The 15,502-nt window shown below is 38.5% G+C and overlaps 2 protein-coding genes across 3 annotated transcripts in view; both read left to right on the top strand.

Moving 5' to 3' along the window:
* Positions 1–15,502, top strand: part of LOC126381778 (myosin-VIIa) — an 81,868-nt gene that overhangs the window by 42,088 nt on the left and 24,278 nt on the right. Inside the window, exon 2 of one of the 2 annotated variants that reach the window (XM_050031260.1) lies at positions 1,246–1,294. In XM_050031260.1, coding sequence (XP_049887217.1) covers positions 1,277–1,294 — 18 coding nt within the window. In that variant the 5' untranslated portion in view covers positions 1,246–1,276. Of the gene's footprint in view, positions 1–1,245; positions 1,295–14,429; positions 14,514–15,502 lie in introns of those variants that run through there. The other variant, XM_050031266.1, reaches the window with a different exon arrangement.
* Positions 2,555–6,572, top strand: LOC126382000 (basic salivary proline-rich protein 2-like). The gene is made up of 4 exons (XM_050031680.1): positions 2,555–3,443; positions 3,632–3,819; positions 4,477–4,637; positions 6,446–6,572. Exons 1-3 carry the CDS (start codon positions 3,311–3,313, stop codon positions 4,627–4,629), a joined length of 474 nt encoding a protein of 157 aa, XP_049887637.1. The 5' UTR covers positions 2,555–3,310; the 3' UTR covers positions 4,630–4,637; positions 6,446–6,572.

The following is a 15,502-nucleotide window of genomic DNA, read 5'->3' as shown; positions in this document are numbered from 1 at the left end:
TATTGTTTTTCCTAACATAGAATAAGACTTTTGTTACTAACAATTGCTATGGGAAAACACCCGAAATAAAGGATTTTTCTATTTTTTTTAATGCACCAGTAAACTTCATGCAATTGCCATTTAGAGCACATTATGCTCTTCAGCTAAGCACGAGCGCATAACAGATTAGCCTGCTCATTACGTCATGGTGACATAACAGCACGCTCCATTGCATATGGTTATGTGAGGTTGCAGCCATTGAGGTAACACCCTGGGGTATTATATGAAGAATGTTAACAACACGTGTCTTATAACGATGTTGATGAACTGGAGGGTTAAAATGGGCACATCGAAGCAATTCATCTAAGAAAGCAATATTGCAATTTGACATTTGCACATATAAAAGTGAGTGCGCAATGCAAAGTCAAATAGCAATATTGCTTTCTTAGATGAATTGCTTCGATGTGGCCATTTTATTTTAACCTCCTTGGGGTGTTGTAATTTTTTTTGAAGTGACATATTGTATGTTTGCCTGGTATTAATTATGGTATTAACTACTTGGCCGGACAAATGGGGAGCGCTGAGGGCTGTCACCCGGTTCAAAATTTAAGACAACAGGTCTGAGGGTGTCCAGTTGGGCGTGAACCTCAGCTCAGGGCGTCGTCTGAGAGGAAGAATATTTGAAAGAATCAATCTTCCCTAGTGGGTCGATAGTGATAAGCGCTGAATGAGGGAAAATTAAATCGTCGACCACGCGGGCAGGGTCGGCATCGGGGTAAAGGGTCAGCATTGGGGTCGTTACTAGCATATACGTACGTATATAGAAAGGGAAGGCGGTGTAATTAACGCGCAAGCGCAGTGTAAGCGCAGACCTGTTCTATGTACCTTATACTGTCATTTACATTTAAACTCCGATTTGCAGTCATTTACCTACCTTTTAGTTCTTATATGTCAGATCAGATTACGTTTATGTTCTAGGCTTTTAATAAATAAATATAAAATTTAATAGGAATAGTTTACATCTAAGTGTTGAAGTGAGTTCCTGTGTTTATTTTTACTTAGCAAATTTTGCGTCAAACTTGTATTCCATTGTCCACGGTTTCCCAAGATACAGGGTCCGCCTAGTTTGGGAACCTCGGGTCATATTGTTAAACTTTTAATGTACTCTACCTCAATTATGTGCCTTCTATCTTTTGTATTATTTTTAATAATAAACATTTTAGATTTGATTTGATTTAATAAATATAATTGTTATTCTTGTTTCAGATCGGTCCGGTGACCACATGCCGTCGTCATCATGGTGATCGTTACCAGGGTAAGTTACTCTATCCTGGTATTTTTATTATACAGGGTGTTAGTGACGTCGTAACCAAAAATTTGAGGGATAATTCAGGCCATGATTCTGAGTTGATATCAAGTGGAATTTTCCGTCGCAAAAGTATGGAACGGAAAATAATTTTAAAAAAGCAGTTAAATTTTATTTTTTTAGTTTAGGGTTTGGAACCTGGAACCTGACAGAGGGCAGCAGTAACTGTCAGTACTATTCAGAGGCGGAGGACAGGAGTCCTAGTATGGCTTTCTAATAGACTACTCTGGGCGCCATCCCACTTGTGTCAGACAGAGTACTGCGGGGCGGAAGGCAAGAGGGAAACCACTGCCCCATAGGTAATTCTATTTGATATCAACTCAGAATCATGGTCTGAATCGTCCCCCTCAGTATTCGTTACGATGTCACTAACACCCTCTACAATACATATAGAAAATAATGGAAGAAAAGAAGAGAGGGAGTGCTAGAGCTCAGCAGATGCGCGTGTAGGATAATGTCAATGTGTAGTGTCAGTGTGAAACGAAGTTTTTTGTATGAAGTGTCCGGTGTGTGATATAGGTTAAGCGGTAATTAGGCTATCCGAACATCAGCTGTGCTCAAAATCGATTAAAAACTAAATTCACAATAGGAACAATCGCATTTCCTTCGCATATTTTTGGAATTAAAATAGAAAATCAAAAGTCTTTCCAGAACAATGTTTTGACTTACATACGTAAGTTTAGAGGAACAATGCTACATTCTTTTATAAAGTTAGTGATTATTTAGAAGATATGAATGCATGGGATTAACTGCCTGAGAACTGATATTAGGCAGCTAAATTACTCAATTGTATACCAATATTTTTTTATTTTTTTTTAAAGAACGTCTAGGGCCCTGTGCCGAGGTTTTTCTTGCAGCTTCTTTTCCCCGGCTATACAGGTTGTGAGAAGCTGCAGTAGTTTTAGGCGGATGAGACGTTCGTTATGTAAAATTGACGATTCAAAGTGTAACTATGTTACCTATTGAATAAAGATATTTTGGAATTTGAATTTGAATTCACATGGTTCGCTCGTTTATTTCTGATTCTAAATACGAAGGTATATTTGTGGATCGAGCACTCCGGAAGTCGCGATGTGTGCCGATAACTTTCCAAATCGTACGATCATCATAGCTAGTTTTATAGTAGGTACAATGATCGCCTAAAATGTTTGGGGCTGTGTAGCTTTTGTGTGGAAAGGGGCAAATAGATAAAAGTATTTTTTTAGACGATTTCAACGGCCTCTGTGGTTCAGTGGTTGAACGTTGGACTCACGATCCGGAAGGTCTCAGGTTCGAATCCCAGTGGGGACATATCACAAAAACCACTTTGTGATCCCTAGTTTGGTTAAGACATTACAGGCTGATTACCCGATTGTCCGAAAAAAAGATGATCCGTGCTTCGGAAGGCACGTTAAACCGTTGGTCCCGGTTACCACTTACTGATGTAAGTGAGTAATCGTTACATGAGTTATGTCAGGGGCCTTTGGAGGCTCAATAATAACCCTGACAACAGAGTTGCTGAGGTTGGTAATTCAACCCACACAATAGAAGAAGCTGATTTTGGACAGGCAGAAGATAAATATGAGCACTAACAACAAAAGGTACTTATTTACAGAAAATAGGAAAAATACACACACACCTCAATCCAAATAATCTAAATACTCAAAAAAACATTGTCAAAACACATAACATTATGTTTCACAGCTTCATTCTTTGCGATTTATTATTAACGTGTTGTAGTAGTGTTTCTACGCATCAGTCTTGCACGGTATTCAGAGACTTTATTTTATTATTTTTGTAGGGTAGACGAAAAAATACCAGTCGCATACTACCTACCGGCCGCCACACTACCGGTATTGGTACCGACCGAGCTTCATTCCGTGTTTCCGTGCTCAAGTCTTCGCACGTGTTGTTTCGTATTGAAAAATACTTAGTGAATATATTTTTTTTATAGCTCAAGTTTGCTTATTTTCCATTCTATCAACGATGGGAAAGAAGAGAAAACATGCAGATAGTGATGAAGATTATATTAGGCGAAAAATACGACGGTTGGAAGAAAAATTGATAAACAAAGCAAAACGTAACCGCGTTATTTACTCCTCAGACGACGATTTAAGCAGTAAGTACCCATAAATATTAAATAGTCTGCTATGATTTTGACCAGTGAATCACTCTTTAGCGATGTGAGTTTCCGATTTAAAGGTTATCTCTGTCGTGACAGTTAATAAAAAGCGTTGTGGGCCTCCGCCTTACAGGTTGTTCCCTTCGTAAACAAAAAACATTAACATGACCGCGTGTCCACCACAGGTCAGTCTTCAGATTCGCCGCCGCCAATGGAGGCAGAGTGCGAATCCCCGTTACCAGTGATTGTGCACGCGCCTGCGTCTCCTCCGTCCCAGCCGGAGTCGCCGCCGCCGCCAGACTCGCCGCCGCCGCCGCCGCCGTCACCGCTCCTGCCGCCGCCGAAGCCGCCGTTACCACCTCCGACAGCATCGGTAATAGCAGATCATAATGCGACCGCAGAAACAATCGTTGCAGAAGAACTCGAAGGAGATATTTTACAACTTCTCGGTGACGCACCTAGATGTGAAACTGCTCTGGGGCCACCAATTCACAAAGATGTAGCGAGTAGATGGCAAGAGATACTCGTTAAAGGTCTGCTTAAAGACACTAAAGAAAAATTGCTGGAAGAATATCTGGTTCCTAGCAACTGCAATTTGTTAATAGCACCTAACCTCAACCCTGAGGCAAAGGCAGCCCTTTCCGATCCGTTGGTGAAAAGAGACACTTTTCTAATGCAAAAACAAAAACAAATTGGCATAGCCCTGTCCGCCTTGGCTTCGGCTACATCTCTGATTCTCTCCAACGAAACATCCAAGCAAAAGTTACTCAAACCGATTAGTGACGCTTGCCGCATCTTATGCGACAATCATTTTATGGAGACAAAATCCCGAAGAAATATGGTTATCTCTTCAACCAACATGCAACTTAAGGACACTTTAATGGAATCGGTCAGAGATCAATCTTGGTTATTTGGCGAAAATATATCTGAAAAAGTAAAAGCTGCAAAATCAGTACAAAGATCCGGGGACGATTTGAAAAATCAACCGAAACAAACTCCTAAAAATAGCAGAGGTCGTTTAAACTTCAAGCCCCAGCACCGCAAAGTAGACCACAAGCCAGCGAGCAGCAGCGACAGCGGCCGCGGCCGCCCGCACCAGGCAGCGGCGCGGGGCTCAGCGCGCGGCGCGCATCACCGGCCCGGCCAGCGCTCGCCACCACCGCGTCGCTCTTACCACAAGTAAACTGTGAGGTAGGTTTCGCTGGCAGACTTCAGCACTTTAAACGTAATTGGTCTGATATAACTACAGACCCTACAATATTATCATGGATACGAGGCTACAAAATACCCTTTACAAGTATACCAAACTGTACTGATAGCCCTAATTGTTTACCGAAAAACCATCAAGAACATACCGATTTTATGGATTCTATAAATAAGTTATTAGAAGCTAATGCTATATCTCGATGTGAACCTGTACCAGGACAATTTATTTCAAAAGTATTTCTAGTACCTAAGCCAAATGGTGAAAAAAGATTTATATTAAATTTAAAGTCCCTAAATAAATTCATTGAAACCAAACATTTTAAAATGGAGGACTATCGCACTGCCTCTAAATTAGTAAACAAAAATTATCACATGTCGTCAATAGATTTAAAGGATGCATATTTTTTGGTTGCGATAGATAAATCACATAGGAAATATTTACGATTTCAATATAATAGTATTTTGTATGAATTTAATTGTTTACCATTCGGTTTATGCACTGCACCGTATGTTTTTACAAAGTTACTAAAACCCGTGGCCCAATGCTTACGTTTACAACGTTTTATGTCGGTTATTTATTTAGACGATATTCTTTGTATAGGTAAAACATTTTCAGAATGTAAGACTAATGTCTCTGAGACTATACAATTATTAGAAAGCTTGGGATTTGTTATAAACACTAAGAAAAGTTGCTTGGTTCCCAATACTAAATGCAAATTTTTAGGTTTCGTCTTTAATACTAAAGATATGACTCTTACTTTGCCAATAGAAAAGAAAACAAAAATTAAGGAACGTATAGTTTATTTTCTGACAGATATACACAGATGTAAATTACGAAACTTCGCAAGACTTCTTGGCTTGCTTATTTCCGCTTGCCCCGCAATTAAATATTCGTACCTTTACACAAAAGAATTTGAAAGTTATAAATATCGATGCTTAATTAAAAATCCTTCCTATGAACAAATTATTTCTTTACCTGAATGGCTAAAAGCTGATTTGTTTTGGTGGTTAGACCACATTGATTCGGGTTATACACCGCTAGGTTCTAATAGTTACCATCTAGAAATATTTACTGACGCATCTCAATCTGGCTGGGGAGCTTTCAGCAATGGTGAAGAATGCTTTGGACATTGGAAAAGTGATGAGTCAGATTTGCATATAAATGAATTGGAACTGAAAGCAGCTTTTCTAGGTCTCAAATGTTTCGCAAAAGAATTATATAACGTATCAATTTTATTACGTATTGATAACGTCACTGCAATTTCATGTCTTAATAGAATGGGTAGTATTCAGTACAGGCACTTGAATAAAATTACTAGATCATTCTGGGAATGGTGTGAACAGCGTAGAATAACTGTCTTCGCGTCATATATAAACACAAAAGATAACAGTAACGCTGATCTTTTATCTCGCAAACGATTTCAAGATACCGAATGGGAATTAAACGACAATGCGTTTAAAGAAATAGTTGATCGTTTAGGTTGTCCTCAGATAGATTTGTTTGCTAGTAGATGCAATGCCAAGTGTCCTGTTTATGTAACTTGGAAAATGGATCCTGAAGCAAAAGCAATAGATGCGTTCACTATATCGTGGCAAGGCATTTATTTCTACGCGTTTCCACCATTCGCTCTACTTACTAAGATACTTCAAAAGATTATTGATGATAAGGCAGAAGGTATTGTTGTGGCACCATATTGGCCTACCCAGCCCTGGTATCCGTTGTTTCAAAAATTGATGATTTCCGTTGCCGTAGTTTTTGAACCTAACATTGACCTATTGAAATCTCCTTTCAGGAACACACACCAGCTCCACAAAACCCTAAAATTGGTTGCCGCGAAGCTTTCCGGCAAACATTATTAAAGAAATCTTTAGCTCCTCAGACTATAGAAATCATGTTAGCATCGTTAACTGAGTCAACTTATAGTCAATATGATGGATGTGTTAGAGAATGGATACAGTACTGTAATAGCAAAAATTTTGATTATACAAATGTATCAATTAACGATATACTGGATTTTTTGACAATTGTTTACAACAAAGGAGCTAGATACGGGACAATCAATTCGTTTAAATCTGCCTTATCATTGTTATTCGGATATAAATTAGATGATGAAAGAGTTCGAAGATTTATGAAAGGAGTTTCTAAACTGAGGCCTCCAAATCCTAGATACAATGCCACTTGGGATCCTGCTGTAGTTCTAAATTACTTAGCACAACATTGGCCAAATGAAAACCTCAGTTTAGAAACACTTTCAAAAAAGACATTGACATTATTGGCTTTAGTGACTGCGCACCGTGTGCAAACATTTTCACTCGTCAAATTACCTAACGTTATCCAACAGACTAATTCTGTATCTATAAAAATTCCTGATCTTATAAAAACATCAAAGTTAAACGCTTCACAACCACTATTGAGATTACCATACTTTAATTTACGCCCAGAAATATGCCCCGCTCGATGTCTAGTTTCCTATATAAATAAAACCCAATCATTACGAAAAGATCATGAATATTTATTTATAAGTTATAAAAAACCGTTTTCCAAAGTCACAAAACAAACACTTAGTCGTTGGATCAAAGATACGCTAGCTCGCAGTGGAATAGATACATCAATTTTCAGTGGACACAGCACACGGCACGCAGCCACATCTGCAGCCGGTCGGCTCGGCGTCAGCATTGACTTGATTAGAAAGACAGCAGGGTGGACTGAATCTTCTTCCGTCTTCGCAAAATTTTATAATAGAGATTTAGTGTCGGACCCAAATCAATTTGCCAACACCATACTCTCTATAAATTAAACACATGTCAGTTAAAACTAAATTGTTGATTACTTACCTGTGTAATTAAAGAAAATAAAATTATGTATACAAACTTGATTGTCTTTGCTTACCGTATTTCACATTAATTCCAAATGCTCTAAACATCCTACAACACGTTAATAATAAATCGCAAAGAATGAAGCTGTGAAACATAATTGACAATCAAACGAACTTGCAAAGTGAAGTTCGATGATAATTATGTGAACAGCTTCATTCGAAGCGATTTACATACTCCCTCCCAACAGTTTTAGAACTACGTTGATCGAGATCAACCCCACCCTAAAAATGTGAAATACTTCTTTGAACTGAATGAAGCTCGGTCGGTACCAATACCGGTAGTGTGGCGGCCGGTAGGTAGTATGCGACTGGTATTTTTTCGTCTACCCTACAAAAATAATAAAATAAAGTCTCTGAATACCGTGCAAGACTGATGCGTAGAAACACTACTACAACACGTTAATAATAAATCGCTTCGAATGAAGCTGTTCACATAATTATCATCGAACTTCACTTTGCAAGTTCGTTTGATTGTCAATTATTTTATGATACCCAGTATACTAAACCCATACCAAAGTAACTTAAAACTTAACTTCTTTAAAATCGAAAGAATTTCACGCTCTCAAACATATCTTTTAAACGATTTAAAAATGGAACCAGATTGAGCGGAAGTTATTTTATAATAATAACATTTATTTTCTCGCATACCATCAGCACGGGTGTTCTAATTTGAAAACAATTATATATAATGTTAGTTTTCTCACCGTATGTACCTACAGCCGTAGAGATCGTCGACAGCTAGCCTGCGTAACGCATAATATTATAGTGATTTATTTAACCGAGCAAGTTCAAGGTAAAGTGGATAGCGAACTGGTTAAGAAATCTGAGATCAGAGTTTCTATTAATAAACTTGATACTTATAAAGAAACACGATAGTCGTCAACTGTCCCTTTAGTAACTTGGTACGGCATATTACTATGGAAATTTTCAATAGCCTCCATCCAGTTTGGCATAGGATTTATTTTTTTACGCAGTGAAGTACATTGGTGGTTGGTTGAAGGGAGGCTTGTGCCAACAGTAGGACGTATATCATCCCCTTAGCATTATCCCGTTTTTTACAAGGCTTACCTAACCTGAAGATTTCACAGGTCCGGTTTTATACAGAAGCGACTGCCTGTCTGACCTTCCAACCTGTAAAGGGAAAACGTGGCCAATACAGGTTACGTTACATACTTCCGAAAATGCATTTCTCGGGAATGTGGTTTCTTCACGATAGTTGCAGCAGTGGGACGTATATAAGTAGGCTATACGTATTTATGTTACGTATATTTGGACACGGATAGCCACTAATTACTGCATATAATTACATAATTACATTACTGCATATTAGTGTCCCACGGTCCAGTGGTTGTGGCCTCCGTGGTCCAGTGGTTGAGGGTTGGACTCACGATCCGGAGGCCCCGGGTTCGAATCCCGGTGGGAACATATTACAAAAATCGCTTTGTGATCCCTAGTTTGGTTAGGAAATTACAGGCTGATCACCTATTTGTCCGAAAGTAACATGATTCGTGCTTCGGAAGACACGTTAAGCCGTTGGTCCCGGTTACTGCTTGCTGTTGCAAGTATGTAGTCGTTACATGAGCCATGTCAGGGGTGTTTGGCGGTTCAGTAATAACCCTGACACCAGGGTTGATGCGGTTGGTATTCCACGTCACAACCCACACAATAAGAAGAGTGTCCCATGTAGATATGAGGTATCAAAAAACACTTTTACATAATTAACTTAACTCCTCTGCTGGAGTAATTGGGAATTATTGGGAGTAAAGAAAAACTTAGAATGCGTTCAGCTGCTTATCTTCCCGCGCATGTCGTAAAAAGCGACAAAGGGACAGCGTCCTGTCGAACATGAGGGATAGGCTGATCCTCTATCATCATACGGTTTATCATTATCCACCTCAGGACTATGTATCAAAGGTGGCTGCAAATAGTTTCTTGATTATTTGTAGTTCTGCCCATCCCTTCGGGGAATAAGTACAGGCGGGAGTTTATCAAAATCAAATCAAATCAAATCAAATATACTTTATTGCACACAACATACAGAACAGATTCACACAGATGAAGATAGATACAGTACAATCTGGCGGCCTTATTGCTAAGCAGCAATTTCTTCCAGGCAACCAGTGGAAAGGAAACATTATTACAATTTGGTGCGGGACAGTGCAACATCTAGTATAAAATAATAAATACTATAAATAAAAAAAAAACAAATAAAAGTAAAATAAATAAATAAAATATAAAATAGAAATATATAAATATAAATACATACATACATATACCCATTTATATCAGACGTATATATTATAATTAAATATGACATTACATGTAGATATGACAATAGTTTCTCAATAATAAATACTAAAGGATAAAATACGTTATATTAATATCCACACAGCGACTCGTAATGAGCACGTAACAGATTATGTATGTATAGTTACCTCTATTGCAATCTAAGCTAACATAAATCAAGTGACACGCTGTTTACCTGCTCGCATCCGTACGGTAACACCGGACCGGCCGTGTTTGGCAAGAACATTCCGTCAACATACAGCCACCGGCCATTCACCTCGCAATCATACACATACACACATACATGGCTGCTAAACACATACAACACGTACAAGTAACTAAACACATATTTGACACGCGCAAAGCTATGAGCTTGGAATTCGTTTCAAAAAGCATAGGTGGCGATTCTTTCACATAAAATAAACTTTATTTTAGCGTGACAAAGTAAAAGACAAGGTCACTATAAAGAGACTGGTCATAGTGGGAATCGACGTTCGGGGACTCACTGTCAAAGTCATAATTCATGCAAAATAGTGTCGATAGAAGAAATAAAACTATGCATCCTGTTCATTTGTTATTTCGTTTGAATGTTTTAAGTACTTACTTACGTGTATTTTCCATATAAAGAAAATGTAGGAAAGGTTGTTAGTTTAAGGATGTAATCAAGTTAAATGGGACGCCCAGATACCCATAGTTACCAATTTGTGATCCCTAGTTTGGTTAGGATATTACAGGCTGATCACCTGATTATCCTAAAGCAAGATGATCCGTGCTTAAACCGTTGGTCCCGGTTACTACTTACTGATGTATGTACGTAGTCGTTACATGAGCCATGTCAGGGGCCTTTGTGGCTCAGTAATAACCCTGACACTAGGATTGATGAGGTTGGTATTCCACCTCACAACCCACACGATTAGTTATTAGATTTTTTAGCGCGCTCTGAAGGCTCTCACCTGGTACAACGTTTAAAGTAACAGGCCTGAGGGTGCCCAGTTGGGCGCGAACCTCGGCTCGGGGCGTCGTCTGAGAGGAAAATTTTGAAAGAATTAATCAACCCTAGTGGGTCGATAGCGATAAGCGCTGATTGAGGGAAATCGTCGACCACGCCGGCGGTGTTTGGTGTCGCGAGCCTCTATGGCAGCAATCAGGTCGTCGGGATCGTATATTACGTCCTTCGGACGCCGATACTTTTCAGTCCAATCTAGAATAAACTTACTAAAACATATGAGTCATGTTTCTTGATACAAAATAAATTAATTAACTAGTTGGCCGGAACGCCTTAAACCTGATACAGCTTAAATCTACTAAAACCTATAATTTGAAACCTCTTTCGAGCTAGTCTCATTCGAACCCCGGCCCCTACAAGCTCCAAATTCGATATCAGCCCAAACAAGCATAACCAAATCGAGATGGAAAGTGTACCGACACAATAGTCTGCGGTATCTGCGTGGGCGGGCTAGGGGCTCATGCGCATGGGCAACTGTCTCCTGCATGAAATTTAAGTGAATGGACATTAGGATCCAAAAGTAAAAGTGGTTTGGACCTCCGATAAGCTTTTAATGATATTATCTATTCAGGTACTGTAGCTAGTTAAATACAGGGTGTTAGTGACATCGTAATGAAAATGATTCTGAGTTGATATCAGGTGGAATTTTCTGTCGCAATAGTATGGAACTGAAAATAATATACTTACTTAAAAAAAACTAAAATTTTTATGCTCAAAAAATGTGTAAATTTTTTATGAATTTTCTGACAGTAAATTCCGCGTAATATCAACTCAGAATCATGGTGTGAATCATTCTCTATTTGTTACGTTGTCACTAACACCCATACGAACTTGTATAGCTACCTATATGTTCTTGTACGGGGTGTAAGTTATATCGTAACGAATACCGAGGGGGGTGATTCAGCTCATTATTCTGAGGTAATAATCAAGTGGAATTTTAAATCGCAAAAGTACTTATAGAAGTGAGAAAAATAAAAAAAAAACACGAAAAAGAACATGAATTTTGCGTCCGAAAATTCCACTCACAATCAGAAATTAAAAGGTAAAAAATAATAATAATAGGAAAAAACAAATCATTAGTAAATTTCGCAAAACCACTCCATACACTCCACTCCACCATCTATCAGGAAACACATCACATTATCATCGCGGAGAGGAAATGATTTCACATAGTAGGGTGCTTACATAGAAACTGACGAGACACTATAGATATTCGTCGCTAGTCCGTAAACGCACTAAAGTGTAATGTCTTCACACTCTGAAACAATGGATGTTCAAACACTCGAGTCGGGCAAATCGCGTTGCATCACGGAAAGCAATGCATTAATCGATTTGCCCGGCGGCGTCTGTGAAATAATTACACTAACACTATTAAATACGGCTATTTATTAGCTTTAGAAGAGCCGTGGTAACCCTGTTGGTAGAACGCTTGCCTTACTTTGAGATCGCAGCTTCGCATCCAGCACAGGCCTAAACCAATGATTGTCGAATTGGTTTTCGAATTCATGTTTGGATCATAAATGATTATCACGTGCTAAACGGTACCAACCTAAGATTGATACTTATTATTAAACTTATCTCAACTGAGACTGCTCTCAACATCATGCCCAAGTCCCCGTTTTTATATAAGAACTGTCACATTGTCATGATCTTGAAGGCAGTCTCAAAGCTGAGATTAGTTTATTAATACCACCCTAAATTCATCTTGCGATGGACGCACCACGAGTTAATTACAGCCACTCCACACTTCTACGGACAACAAGACGTAAGCAGGCATTTCATCCTTATGTTGTGGATATACCACCAATCCGCATTAAGCGTTTTGCCTCTTCCTTTTTGATGCGGACTGCAAAGGACTGGAACTGGCTGCAGTCGTCTGTTTTTCCGACTCGTTATAATCTGGGAGTCTTCAAGGCTAAAGTGAATAGGCATTTGTTAGGTAAGCGTGATACATCCTAGACCATATCGTCACTTACCATCAGGTGTGTTTGTGGGCAAACGCGAGCCTATTATATATATCAAACTCTGACTACCCCAATTGGGACATAGTCGTGAGCTTATGTTATTGAATCTTTATCAAAACATCAGAGTCTCGTAATTGTTTCTCCTCCCAATCGTTCAACTGATCGCCGTCTTCATTACCGTCATAAATCATTATAGTTTATTATTCAGTTAGAGATAAAACATATGGCACTTTCTTCTTTTAAGAAATTATAATGATCGTAATCGAGTTTTGGTGAAAGCAAATTGTCGATAATGATAAGCGGAGCCAACCGGTTCCAAATATGCATGTTTTAGTAAGTAGGTAATAGGGTTTGTTTTAGAATTTCTAATTCTAATCCGTACATGAGATTTTGTTTTTGTTGCTATAAATCATCATCATCATCGCCAGCCCATTAACGTCCCCACTCCTGGGGCATGGGCCTTCCCTATGGATGGATAGGGAGATCGGGCCTTAAACCATCACGCGGGCCCAGTGCGGATTGATGGTTATTAACGACTGCTAATGCAGCCGGGACCAACGCCTTAACGTGCCTTCCGAAGCACGGAGGAGCTCGAGATGAAAACTTTTTTTTTGTGGTCACCCATCCTATGACCGGCCTTTGCGAAAGTTGCTTAACTTCAACAAACGCAGACCGAGCGCGTTTACCGCTGCGCCACCGAGCTCCTCGTTGCTATAAATAAATGTACTTAATGTAAATGTAATGTACGTAATGAACGGTCACGAGCATTAATATGTATTCACTTTGGTACCATGTCACATTAACTTTTTTGACAAATTGAACTGTACATCTCACTAAATGTCAAATATGTTAGTGCGACAGAGTCCTAAAGTGGGTACATTATATTGCTCATGACTGAACATAAAGAAACAGTGTTTTTGGACTATCAATACTGTTACATAGATTATTATTCAAACAATATTTTATTTCAACACATTTTTTTGGGCATTAAAAGCTTATTATCAAAAGATTTTTGATTTCCTATGTGGGTTTAAAATGTGGGTAATTGTTATAGCGTTTTATTAATTAAAAACATATCAACATAAGTACATAGGTTTATATTTTTTTAGGGAGAGATCCATCCAGTTTTATTATGCATATGTGCCGATCACTACCCGGCCCTGGTGTAGTCATTGCTGGGTCGATTGCATAATACTTCTTTCCACTGCTTTCTCACTAAATACTCACTCTTCCTCAAAACTAGAATTAAAAACTACTTACTAGATAAGCATGGCCTTCACTTACCATCAGGTGAGATTGTGGTCAAACGAAAACCGCATTTTTTAAAATAAATTAAAGTCAATAAACCTCCGAAAAAGAAATTTATAACCACTGTCTCTCTATAGAAATATAAAAAGTACCTATCTACTGATTATAAGTTTTAAAGCGGTTTTCAATATTTTCACAATTACTTATTTATTGTTTTTATTATAGGTATTGTGACGTGGGCTGTATAATGACCGCTGAAATTAATAATAATATGCATTAAAAATACGGTACTCGTAGATTGTTTGTTGATTGATCAATCAATGAAGCGACCTTATAACCGCGGTCAGTGATAAACTTATCAACTGTTTACTTAAATACTTCAGTGATCAGCTGACCACCGCTGTGCTTGTACATAAGTTAGTAGGACTTTATAAAATGGTAGAAAATTAAGTATTTCAGTGAAATGGATTTGTATTTCGAGGTAGGTAAGTAACGGTCATTGTTTTGAGGGCTCTGTTTACGTAGAGTTTATAATGTTGGTGAAAATAAATCTTACGGGTTACATTTTAAAGTTAATGTACGTACAGTCTACATTCGATTGTCAGATGACTGTCTATAAGTTTATTAGTCGATTTTTGGTTCCAATAGGCTTTACGGATTATAGTGTATTGCATTGATAATGGCGCTGGTTCTGGGAGACACAAAAATTATTTTATTTTTAAACTAGTTCTGTTATTTAATTACTAAAGTCAAGGCTGTATGGTCTTCAGATCTTTGCCTGCCTTAGTTACTTACGAAGACTGTTTGAAACCAGTTTGAAACAGACAGAGGCTTTTTGGCGGGAGGCGGGAACGGGACAGTTGCTTTCTTCATTGAATAATCTAAATAATTAATACGAAGTGGTGTTTTGTGGTTAATGATCGCATTAAGTTAGTCGGAAGACATTCGCGAGTGTTATTATATTGGAGTATTCAATAAACAAAGTGTATCTGCCTATTTTCGCTTCGTGTCAGGAAGCCGCTTCATAACTCAAAAGTTTATGCGGACTTTTGAGTTAATTCGTTTGGGGTTCGGAGTAGGAGTCTACTCCGAGGGTGGGGGCTTAGGTTTCATCATCATCACCTTTCATCATTTCATTAATCATCAAGAAAAAAAATACGTCAGACATGGCTGTATGGGCATAGTTCCCTTTGCCTTACCCTTCGGGGAAAACCAAACCAAAAAAAAATGAAACAGACAGAAAGTTTCAGAACTGCCATTTTACAGGGTCCGCTTACGGAAGATTTGACAGGTCCGTACTTTTTACAGTTTTAGACCTGTCAAAATAAAATTAACTTTGTTTTTGTCAGAACCGTTACTAATGTTGGTATTTTCCATTAAAGAGATCACTAATGCGGCTTTAGATAGTAATAACTATTGTTTTGAATGAATAATTCGGTCACCGTCTGTTGGTTCAGACACCTGCGAACA

Source organism: Pectinophora gossypiella, chromosome 1 (assembly GCF_024362695.1).
Source record: "Pectinophora gossypiella chromosome 1, ilPecGoss1.1, whole genome shotgun sequence".
Taxonomy (NCBI): domain Eukaryota; kingdom Metazoa; phylum Arthropoda; class Insecta; order Lepidoptera; family Gelechiidae; genus Pectinophora; species Pectinophora gossypiella.
Note: the sequence above shows the minus strand (reverse complement) of the source record. Positions and strands in the feature narration are given on the sequence as shown.